Below are 11,842 nucleotides of genomic sequence, written 5' to 3'. Positions count from 1 at the left end.
CACGCAGCCGCCCGCCCGCCGGCTGTTAACAGCACCCTGCTAACAACCGGCTCTCACCTCGCCCCGTCACCTCCGCTCCCCCCACGGAGCCTGGGAAAAGCCATCCCTGAGGCCTGCCCGAGCCTTTTGGGGAGGGGAACGAGGAGAGGACCCTCACACCCGGGGATGCAAATGGCCGGTGGATGCCGGTACCCGTGGGAAAGAGAGCGGGATGCGGGCGCAACCCCTCCTCGGTGCATCCCTGAGAGCTCCATTAGAGGCGATAACATCCGCGGGGGAGCAAGGGGTGCTCAGCGCAGCTCATCCATAAAGAGACACCAGAGGCCAGGACCAGGTGACTGTGGTCAGCAAAAAAAGCCGCTTTATTGGTGACCACTCCCACCGGAACCCCGTGGCTGCGATCGGGTTCAAGTCCCTGAGAACACGCTGTCCATGCTGGTTCCCCATCCCACATCTATTGCTTGAAACACATCCTAGTTACAAAAAGCACGGAGTGATGCTCCAGATACTGGAACATATAAATTAAGGTAAGTGATAGTTACAAAGACATGGCAATTATTTCTTTTTCTTTCTTAAACAGATTATCAAAGGTTGGGGATTTTTCTTTTTCTGATCCACAGAAAATGTATAAAAAGCATTTTTAAACCTACATATTTTCTCCATGTGTTGGTTTCTTTTTTTGTATTTTTTCCCCCTTTAAAAAAGGCACAGTAAAAAAATACTGGCTCAATAACATATTTACAACGCACCCATTATGGGCTATTTTCACTCAGCTTTGTGTTGGAAATGTTCAGCTCTGGCTCAGCCCACTTATAACCCAGGGGGCACAGGGCTGGTGGCCACGGCCATGGGAGGATGTGGGATCCCTCTCCCTCCCTGCCTAAATCCCTCCCTAGCAGGGAGAGAGCAATGGCCAAGCTGGGAAACACTCTTGGCCCATGGTAAGATGCATCTCAGGTGCTCCGGTCACCAAGCCAGGGCTGGAGGATGCTTTGGGCCCATGGTGGGGACACACACACCCATAGAACCCCTGGCTTGACCCCAAAGTACAAAGGTGCGGGGCTGCCCAAAGTGGCACTGAAGGGAAACCCTATACAGACAGTGCCCACGTTGCTCCAGTGACTCCGGAAAAGCCCTCTTCCCGCACTGTATGTATAGAAAGTCTTTACATTAGTCTCTGTTAACAGTGCATGGATCGATGCTGCTGGCACCATTGCAGCCAGACCTAGGGGAGCTCCAGGAAACAGAGCTAACACCAACATGCGCTGGCAGCCCACCCCACCATCTCCCTCCAGGGCAGTCGCTGAGCACCCAGCACCTTTGCAGCACCCTGAAGCATCATTTGCCATGGCCAGGACGCTTCCCCTGCCTGCTGAGCCAGGGAGCAAACCTCACCGGTGACCCTCCATCTCTATAAGGAGCCAGAGCTTCGCTGCTGAGATTTGGGAGATGGGATGGGGTGGATGAGGGGTTATGGGAACAGGGAACAGGGAGAGACAAGGAGGGGAGGCGCACACCAAAAACACTTAACATTTGAAAGGAAAACCAACAAAAGAAGGAGAAGCAAGCCCGGAGAGGCAGAGCCCCGCACTGCGGTTGCTCCCCACGCATGGCGTGGGGCCCACCAGTGCCATGGGGATGCCCAGTGGTTAAGTGCTCAGGACCCGTCCCCCTGGCCAGAGCAGGCAGCAGGCACGGGCAGCCGGGCAGGCAGGGCAGGGGACAAGGGGCCGCACAGCAGCCTTCAGTACACACACACTGTGCAATACCACAGCAACGACGTCCGTCCGTCCGTCCATCCTTGCACCTCGCGGTGAGGCCGGACTGAAACACCCGCACGCAGGTCCCGCACGCCCGTCGGATACCGGGGAAATTGGGGACGAGGTTGGAGGGGACACGCGCCTCTCCTAGTAAACCATGTTGGCGGGGCACCACGGCGTGTCGGGGTACAGCAGGCAGTGCACGGAGCGGAACCTGAGGAGGAGAGGAGTGATGCTGAGCACAGGGAGGTGGTGGCCCCGCGGCCCCCTGGCTTGGCGGGGACAGGGTCCCCTCGTCTCACCTGGATGGGTCCTCCTCGACGGAGAAGGCTCCCTTCATGTGGATGGAGTTGCGCTTGTTCTCGAACATGCCGTAGCTTAGTGTCACCTGGGGAGAGAAGAACAGGGGGTCAAGAAGCCGATGTGGCCCTGAGGATCAAGCAGAGGTACAGGGGGAGGCTGCAAAATTCACCCCATTTCCCCAAGCCACACTCTGCATAACCCCACAGGGATGGGCTGATGGGGTTTCCCCCCCTCTGCTGATGTTCTGCTTGCATACCAACGGATATCTTAGCCATGATGCCCAATTTCAGGTGACCACACGGGATACCTGTTTGTGGATCTCCGTCTTGGGCACCTGGTGCAGGTTCTCCAGGTGGGAGTGGAAGAGGTTGCTCCGGATGAGCTTCACCCCCAGCACGGACTCGATGATGTATCCAATGGTGCAGTCGTCGGGCAGGCGGATCTTCTCCGCTGTGCTCATGAAGTGGCCGCCGCTGCAGGGAGACAGAAAGGGGCTGCAGAGGAGCAAAGCCCAGGGGCTGTGGGTACCCTGTGAGGTCTGGGCTTGGCCAGTGGGTACCCAGCTCTAATTAGAAGAGGATCCAAAGTCTTTCCCAGCTTGTTTCCAAGCCCCCTGCAGACACCCCAAGCAAGGCGGTGGGATACAGGCCAACATCCATCCCCAACGGTGCTCTGAGCCCTGCAAGGACCGTGACAAGTCCCCGTGAGAGAGCAACACCAAGGCTCTTACCTGGCCCATGGGCTCATCTTCAGTGCCAGCCCCCGGCTGATACAAAACCCCGCTCCGCCCGTGGCAAACCAGAAATGCACAGGGTGCTGTGAGAGAGGGCAAGCAACAGCAGTGAGACCTCCTCCTGCAAACCAAACTGAGCCAGCCCCAACCTCTTGCCCCCGTCTCACCATCTTGTTCTCACTGATCCTCTCCGTAGCCTGGATGGGCCGGTCCAGGCTGGGCTTCCCGATGTAGATGTCCTGTGTGTGTGGGTAACTGGAGAGCAGCTTCACCAGCATCCGCACGTTCACGTAGTTGTCATCATCCACGTGGCAGAACCACCTGCGGTGGCAGCAATGTCACAGCGGGCTGGGGCAGCTCCCCATGCCGAGATACAGCCCCAAAATGGCAATAGCCTCTGCCTGGACCATCCTCCCCCTTGCAGCCGCACTGTCCCCCATGGCAACCCCAGGCACTACTTACTTTCTGCCGGACTCAATGAACTTGTCGTACTCCACAGCCATCTTACAGGACAGGGCCTGGCGGCTGTGGGCAGCCGAGCAGTTGGTGTTGATGACATTTCCTATGGGAAGAGATGGACCAGGGTCAACACCTGGCATCGGGCATCCTGTACATCCCCGTGTGTTCAAAAGGTGATGTTTCACCATACACATCCCAGGCGTGCCAAGGGATGGAAACCCCATGGATGTCTCTGGTGCTCAGTGGCCTCTGTGCTGCATCATTCTGGGCAAAGAATGAGGGTTTTGGGCATGGCTTTTGGGTCCATGCGAGATAATGAAAGGATGAGCAAGGGATAAGGATGCAGTAGATGCACTGGGGTTGAGCTATACATGGTGCTACCTGCACTACATTGCACATCCCAGTGCAATGTACCAGCCACCCTGGGGGTGAGGGCTTATCCATGATCCTCCAGGACATGGTAGCTAAAATCCTGCCCTATTTTGCTCACCCAGCTCCTTCCCAGAATAAAAAGGGAGTCATTTGCAAGCAGAGAACAGACTATGATGACGCTGGCCCCAGGGAAGGGCTGCCAGGAAAATGCTCCTATAGAACCCTGGCTGCATTGCCCATCAATCCCAGCTCACTCCAGGGACTAGAATCATGCTTCCCAGCAGCATCATGCAAAAGATAGGCTGACTGGGAAGGAAACCTGTATCCATGTGAAACTCCTGGGCAGAGGGTGCTCTTTAGGCATAATCAGTGGAACAAGTTGCCCCTTCCTGAGCCCAGGCTGAGATTCCTGTCTAACCAGTGGCATTTTGACCATTCTTTCCAGTGCCCAGGATGAATTCCATGCCAGCCTTGCTCCCCAGGTCAGGGCTCCTCAGGGGACCTGCCCAGGTCAAGCACACGAAAGGACAAGAGCCACAGACTCACGTGCTTGCTTCTTCAGCTCCTCATCCTCCCCATCCGTGAAGATGAAGGTCTGAAAGAGAAGACAAGGCACCTCTGAGGACCAAGGGGCTGAGGACACGTGGCTCTGGATGCGGTAACAGCACATCTGTGCAACACCAGGGATCAATCCCTCCGGAATGCTGGCGATGACTTCTTCCCCCTCACCAAAACCCAAAGCAGCACCAGAGAGCTGGACATCCCCACAACGCACTTGGCTTCAGACCAAGAAGGGTGCTCATCTGGCACTCACTGGGGTGCAAATCACAGCACCTGCACTAAGCATCCCCATTCTGTCGCTTTTCCCAGAGGGCAGAAGCGGCGGGCATGGGGATTTGGGGTGACACGAACACCATTCCCAGCCTGAGGCGGGTGCATGGTGAGGAGCAGGGGACCAGGCGCAGAGCACGGCTTGATCTAAGCAGAGACTTCAGACTTTATCCGGCACGTGCGGCTGGCGATGCCGGAGCAGCCGCCCCTCAGCATTCCCAACCCAGGCAGGTGTGTTTGCCCATGGCACGGGCTGCCAACCGCATCCCCACCTGTGTCAACAGCACGTGCTGTGCCGGGACACTTGCACAATACCCCTATGGATCCTCTCTGCTCCCTGTCCTGAGCTGGGTGCCTCTTACCAGCCCCAAGGAGGGGATGGTCCCTCACTGCCCACCCCAGCACCATGCCAAGCAGCACCCAGCCTCTTCAGCTAAATCCTGGCATATGCTGCCCAGGAAGGAGGACTGAGGAGGGGGGATCTGGGATTTGGGGAAGCAGGAGGGGAGAGCAGGGGGTGGGAAAGGCATCGCCATCAATCAGCAGGCAGCAAACAAAGCTGGAGGAGAGAAACCACAACCAGCTGCCAAGCGCTATTAAAAACCAGACGTGCACAAAAGGGCAAAGGAATAAAGACAAAAGGGATGGGGGGGGGTGGGGGGGGGGAGGCAGGAGGCAGCAGAGTGGGGATGATGGAGCCTGAGCACTGGGAATGATGAATTACAAGTGAGCTGGAAATCGGGTGCAGGCCGGCCCTGGCTGGGGTTTTGCGGTGTGTTTGAGGAGGTGGGTACAATAGCAGGGTGACTTTACTCAGTGGAGGAGAGTTAAGCAGGCAGTGGTGGTCATTAGCATACAGCTGCGCTGGTTAACCCGGAGTGTTTGCTCAGGGCCCGAGGGGAGGCTGGTGGGGAGAGCCCAGATCTGCAGGAAGGCTGAATGGGAGGGGAGGAGGATGTGCTCCTGGGGACGGGGCTACAAGTGACCTTTGGGGCTTGGAAAAGAGAAAAGAACAAGAAAGAAAAAGGCTGGAGGAGGTGGGAAGGCAAGTTCTCACAAGTGCTCTGCAGCACGGCATTTGGGGAGGGACAGGGTCCTTACGGGGTCAGGAAGGCCTTGAGCAATGAATTAGGGGATGGGGGAACCTGGTGATGAGGAGGGGACAGCTTGGGTATGGACAGGGTCTTAGCCCATTAGTACAGGGCCCAGGCTGCCTGTGGTCATTGCAGCCTCAGGGACACATCGTTGCTGGGGTGACATCAGTGCTGTGCTTGGAGAATGAGGATTTCACCCCAACCGGCGCATCTTGCTGCTGGTCCCCATTTCCCCACATACTCAGGGAGGGGACAGGCAGCTGCTGGGGCTGTGACCTGAACCAGAACCACAGGAGACCATCCAAGGGTGCCCAAGACACCCCCCCCCAACAAGAACTTTGTCATCCACCCCGACACATGGTGCCCAAGCACTCTTTAAGCCCCAGCAGTGCCAGGGGGAGACAGCGGATGCAGGGGACACGCAGCCTCGGCACAGGCGAGACTGAAGATGTTTGCTTGATTAGCTCAGAAACGCCGTCCAGCAACTGCCTTCAGCTGCTCCAAAAATAACCCCACAAGTAATCCTCCGGCTCAGCCGCTATAAATAGAGCACGGGGACAATTGTTTGTTACTGGCCCGCACCAAAGCTCCATCCGAATGAGGCATCTTCCCCCAGCCTCTCCCCATAGAGACCTCCATCACTTTGTTACTGCAGGTGGACCTGGTGGCACCTTGGGGACCAGGATAGGGGCACAGAGGCCACCCCACAGGTTCACCTCCCTCCCATCCTTGCCACAACATTTAAGTAAAACTTGAAGAACTAAAGCCTTTGTTTTTCAATTCATTTGGGTGCATTTCTTAGAGGGGAGCCGCATCTTTCCTGCAGAGCCCCCTCACCCAGGGCTGCAGGGGAAAGGAGAAGTGCCAGCTGAGCACAAGAGGGGTCGGGCCAGTAGATGAGTGGGACAAGAAAGCACCACATTTGTAGGACAAGGAAATACCACGGATCAGCCTTCAGAATCCCCAGTGTGTGGTGTTGGGCATCAGCACAGTGCCCAGTTTATGGTGGCACAAATGGGATGGGGATAGTGCAGCCAGCATCCCTGAGCTGCCACCTACCAAGCCACCATCTCCAGATGGACCAGCCCCCCAAGTTCTTATACCCACCTCTCTCCCATTTGGCTCCCATGCCAACCATGGCACCAGGAACCTCTTAGCACACACCCCCCCCCCCCCAGTAACTTTTCATTCAGGGTGCTGGAGAGGAAGGGCCCGCTGCCCCCCCAGCCCTGCAGGAAACCTCATTGTTCTGAAAACTGCAACTCCAAGAAACACAGGATGCCAAATCCCTCCCAAACAATAGCTGCCACCACTCCATACAGCCCCGCACAATACTCAGCCTCCATGTACCGGACCGAGAGGCACCGGGGGTCCCTATGGCTGGAATGGGGTCAACCCCCCCCCCCCCGCCCCAAGCTGTCTGAAAGGAGCCAGGCAGCCGCCAGCAGCCCCTCACCTCCTCCTCACCCTTGGGGAGAGCCCATTTCTTCTTGTCTTTGTTGCCCTCCTCGTCATTTCTCCTTTCACAGTGACTCATTTCCGCCTGCACCCACCAAGCTCATGGGGCGCGCATGGCTGGGTGCTGCACAAGGCATCCCATCACCTAGGACCACCCCAGGGTCACCCTACTGCACTGCCTGGATGAGTGGTCCGGATGGGGTGATGCACTCAGCAGACCCCATGCCTGCTTCATGTCCCCACCATCCGCAGCAGCACAGCCATCAAAAAGGGGAACCACAGCCAGGCAGGCACCCCCATGACCCTGCGGTGCACAGATCCTGTCCCTGTGCCATGTCTCACTTCCCCATGATGGGAGAGGATGGAGCACCCCAGCACCCACCTACACAGCCCCTTCCCCATCCCCAAGGGGGAAGCTGCCACCTCGGCTGGATGCAGGAGACAGCAGAGAGGTGCTGGGGGCAAGAGATCAGCCTCCAGCTGGGCAATGGGCTCCAGGGGAAGCAAAGGGGCTGCAGGAGCGAGTCCCTGCCTGGCTTTGTGTCCCCCACAGCAGATGTTTTCCCTTTGGCCTGCAGGGTTAAGGAGAGAAAATCCCCACCCTGCTTCAGCCCACCGGGAGCAGTGCAACAGCAGCATCCCTGTGACAGCCGCGTCCCCACTCCACAGTGATGGCTTTCCCCAGCACTGGGGAATGGGGTCTGTGCTGGCACAGGGATCCCAGAGCTGGGACCTGCAGAGGCAGGAAAGCGGCTTGCAAGGCCGCAGGGCCCTTCCTCCCCCCGCTGCTTTGGGCAAGGGGAAGAATCCTCCACTGTAATTTTAAATGCTATAATTTTTAATAACCTCCTCGCAAACAATGAGCTCATTGTGCAGCGAGGGTCCCACACCCTCCCTGCCGCCCCACGCTCCACGCGCTCCTCACCGGCTCCGGGGCTTTTATGGACAAGGACAGCGGCATCACTTGGAGCAGGCGCTTAAGGGGCCCCTCCACCCCCAAAAACCACACAGGCTACCCAAGAGGGGACATCCGGGAGGGACTCTCATTGCTTGGCAGGCCCCAGGGGAGCTGGCTGCACCATAGAGCTGGTTTGGGATGAGCAGCCCCCCAGGTCCCAACCCAAGCGGGACACGCATGCTGGCACCATGGCCGCCGCAAGGATGGGGACCCTGGCCAAGGTGCTAGGGGAACGCGGGTGCTGCCAGCGGAGCAGCGTGCTCTCCGGAAGGCAAACCCATTCCCTCTGCCCCGAGAGCAGGAATTTTTCAAAGCCTGCAATTACCACGCCGAGCGGAGGAAGCCAGCAGATCCCACGCTGGCGGGATGGGAGCACAGCCCAGGGCCTTCACGGGCATTGCGGCGTGTGCGGAGCCACCCCTCCGCCTTCGGGATGCCCCAGGGGCAGGGGATGCTTCTTGTGCAATTCTGCCACTGCAAATCGCTCGACTCAGCAGGAAAGCAGTGGGTTTGGACTTGCTCCTGTCCAGGATTTCTGCCTAATGGCCACTTTCCTTCCCCCTCTCTCTTTTCTTTCCAGTGCAAAGTTCCCCCAGACTGCGCTCCAGCATCCTTAAGGATACAGCTGGAAACTCTCCCCAAAGCAAAGAGCGTAACACTCCTCCAAAGAGCAGCTTGTCCAGCCTGGGTTGTGCAAGCTGAGGAGCAGATTTAGAAAGGAATAAGGATCTGCCCTCGCTGTGCAGAGAAAAGCAGGAAGGAGAAGAGGGTGCCCTTTGCAGTGTCTTGGAGGGGCCAGAGGGCAGGAAACAGGGACTATTGTGGGCAGAACAAAGAGCAGCCAAGGAAGGACACAATAGCTATTCCCCCTATCTACCAGGGTCCAGCCTTTAGTTACCTGCTGGGTTTAACCCCTTCTCACCAGTGCCTGGATCCCTCCTGCCCAGAGAGCAGCCTGGCTAATGAAGAGCCAAGGGAGAGGTTGGGGTTTGGTGCAAGAGGAGGATCAGGGGAAGGAGAGACCTGGCATCAGGCATAGAATCATAGAATCAACTACCTTATGTCGGCGAGGCAGCACAGGTACCCAAGCACCATTAGTGACACAGGAGCGAGACAGGGACAGGATGAGCAGCCGTAGGCCTGACTCAGACCAAGAGAGACGTTAAGCAGAGGCAGCACCTCGCTGTCACCAAGCCACCCTCCTAAAGCAGAAACCATGGGGCCAGGCAAGGAGGGGATGCAGGAACTGCACAGTCTCCTCAGAACAGGGAAGTAAGGGAGAGGAGCCCCATGGCACCAATCCTGCAGTCTGCAGGCCAAAGACAACCCAACTTAATGCCAAGTCTGGAGGAGCCCAGGGTGCCCCAAAGCTTCCCAGAGACAGCAGCCTGCATGGGAAGACTGGAGCTGATCACTACCAGCAGCATGGAGGCAGAGGGATGAGCCCATGTGTCCACCCAGCCCTCGCTCTGCTCCACAGGAGCTTTTGCCACCTCCATCTCTCTCGGCAGCTCCTTGTCCTCAAGTGCTGTACAAGAGCCGTCACTCAGCAGCTTGGCTTGTCAGGCGGGCACCTCGCCGGGCTGCGGCCCCCCTGGCTTCATGGCCCTCATCTCTAGGCAACCTGACCTGGACACGGCCGGCTCCGGCTCCCCCGTTCCCATGGAAAGTGCCACACAAGAGGCTGCGAAGCCTTTTCTCTGCGCCAGGAGAAAAGGGGCTTTGTTAGCTTGCCCAGGGGGACAGCGTGAGAGCCGAGCCTCGGGTCTCTGGGAATCCGAACGGACAAACGGAGCACGACAACAAAAAAAGCCCTAAAAGAAAGCCGGAGGGAGGAGGGGGGGAAAGAGCAGCCATTCCCAGGATCATCTGTAGGTGCTCAAAGAGCGTTTCCCCCTCAACCAGCACTCGCCACCCCCTCGCAGTGACAGCAGAGCATAAAAGAGGTTTCCGTTAAATAACTGTACCAGGGAGAGACAGCAGAGCCACTGCCAAGCCCCGGAGACCCGAGCAAAAAGAGGGACAAGATTCACATAGGAAAAAGAAAATAGCAAGATAATGCTTGGGGTAAGCTGTAGGAGCCAAGAGCCGCAGGGTCCAGCAGAGCCGGGTGAAGGAGGCAGGGGCAGGTTGATATTCCCATCACCGGCTCCCCCACAACTCCTCCTTCAGCCACTCCAGATTTCCAAAGGGGAAAAAAAAAGCCAACAGTTTGCAAGCAAGAAACAGGATTCCAGGCCAGGAGGAAACACGTGAAGACAGTAGGATGGAAAGGTTAGGACCAGGCGTAACTTACTTGGAAAGCTGTCTAAGGATAGAGAAAGTCTCAGTAGCAGATGGCAAGGCGCATTTCCTAAGGAAACAGCTTTTTGTTTTCCTTCTGAGTTTTGCTTCAGTTCTTGAAGCCCAGAGTAAGGGACTGCCAGGGCCCTGGGCAGGACATCAGTAAGGTCAGGAATGGGACTAGCAGGAACTGCGCTGGTGCGAGTGAGCCAGGGCAGACCTGCAAGGGTTCCCAGCACTCCAGTCCTGCCCAGTTCCTGGCAAGGGGACCGAGAGCCTCAGAATATCCTAGTGCTCTCCCAGCCCTGGGCTACTAAACTGGGTGTCCTTTGAGCAACCCAGCTGCAGATACCTCACAGGGCCTTGCGAAACCTCACCCTGCAGCCCAGGAGAGCATCCACAGGGACCTGATCCTGACTGCAGCACCAGTGGTCCTGGTTGCATCCCTGCACCGTTCCTCAGTTTCCCCAGTGGGAAGCAACTCAGGGCAAGCTCTGCGTTGGGAGCTGCTCAGGAGGAGCAGAGCTTGGGGACGGGTGGGCTGCTGAGTGCGAGGAGCCCAGTCTGTGTTCTCTCCATCACTTCCCCTTCCCAAACTCACCCTGCAACGCTGCATTCACACTCCCGAAACCACGGCAAGCTTCAGAACAGCCCAAACAGCCTCGCAATAACCCCCTGCTCGGAGATACGGGTGGAGCGGAAAGAGGAGGTGGCATTTGCCGGTCACAGCACCACCGGACCCCGCACTGCGAAGGGTCAGGACAGCGGCTGACCCCCGTGGGCTGGAATCCGGCCGCGCCGCTTCATCCCGGGCAGCGGCAGGGACCGTCCCCGATCCCATCCCCGGCTCTATGCCCTTACCATGTCGCGGTTGCGGGAGATCCATGTGTCGAGCAGCAGCTCCAGCCGCGCCTTGTGAAACTTCTTCGTGGTCTTGACGGCGATGAAGACATCCCGGGGGGAGATGTCCTCGGCCGGCGGCCGCGGGGGGCTCGGCGGGGCTGCGGGGACCTCCCGTCGGGCTCGGCTCAGCCGCCCGAAGTAGTCGGCGAAGCTGCGGAGAGCGGGGGGCCCCTGTGCTGCGGGGGAAGCCGCAGCCCCCAGGCTCTGCAGTGCCCTCTGCGCCCCGCCGGCCTCCCCGCGGGCCAGCCCCGGCCGCCCCGGCGGCTCCACCATGAGCACCAGGAGGCAGGTGAACATGGAGCCCACGAGGGACAGGAGCAGCTTCCTCCCGCAGCTCTTCAGCATCGCCTCCTCTGGCCGCGCCGCCGCCTGATGCTATGCTTTGTGCTGTGCTGCACCCTCCGCTCCCCTGCTCTCCACCTCTCCTCCTCCCCACACCGCTTCCAGCCCCCGCCGAGCCGCCGCTTTTAAACCGTCCCCGCCCCGCCCGGGGTGGGACGTCCCAGGGGCCGCCCCCATGAGGGGCGTGAGCAGCGGGCGCCCGGTCCTGCCGCGCCCGCTCCGCACCCGCTCCGTCCCCCCGCATCTTCCTCGCCAGCCCTCCATGAGTCCTACCCCTTCTGCCTGTGCTTTTCCTATGGCAGGGTGCAGGCAGGCTGCTCGCTTCCCCTTGCCTCCCATTGACGGT

At 58.5% G+C, this 11,842-nt stretch overlaps 1 protein-coding gene across 1 annotated transcript; it reads right to left on the bottom strand.

Annotated features, from left to right (window-relative positions):
- Positions 1-891: 891 nt before the first annotated feature.
- On the bottom strand, positions 892-11,582 carry LFNG (LFNG O-fucosylpeptide 3-beta-N-acetylglucosaminyltransferase). Its single transcript, XM_065684531.1, has 8 exons — positions 11,113-11,582; positions 4,174-4,222; positions 3,259-3,358; positions 2,964-3,117; positions 2,794-2,879; positions 2,371-2,536; positions 2,063-2,148; positions 892-1,974 (listed from the first exon to the last, which is right to left on the bottom strand). Exons 1-8 carry the CDS (start codon positions 11,497-11,499, stop codon positions 1,908-1,910), a joined length of 1,095 nt encoding a protein of 364 aa, XP_065540603.1. The 5' UTR covers positions 11,500-11,582; the 3' UTR covers positions 892-1,907.
- Between the last annotated feature and the right edge of the window lie 260 nt (positions 11,583-11,842).

Source organism: Lathamus discolor, chromosome 6 (assembly GCF_037157495.1).
Source record: "Lathamus discolor isolate bLatDis1 chromosome 6, bLatDis1.hap1, whole genome shotgun sequence".
In the NCBI taxonomy this organism is placed as follows: domain Eukaryota; kingdom Metazoa; phylum Chordata; class Aves; order Psittaciformes; family Psittacidae; genus Lathamus; species Lathamus discolor.
The sequence above is the reverse complement of the archived record's forward strand: the minus strand, read 5'-3'. Positions and strand labels throughout refer to the sequence as shown.

Coding starts and splice junctions, on each gene's coding strand:
- LFNG (XM_065684531.1), bottom strand. CDS start 11,499: ATGCTGAAGAGCTGCGGGAGGAAGCTGCTCCTGTCCCTCGTGGGCTCC. Junction 4,223..11,112: donor TCTCCCGCAACCGCGACATG/GTAAGGGCATAG, acceptor CTTCTCTTTCAG/ACCTTCATCTTCACGGATGG. Junction 3,359..4,173: donor GGAGCTGAAGAAGCAAGCAC/GTGAGTCTGTGG, acceptor CTCTTCCCATAG/GAAATGTCATCAACACCAAC.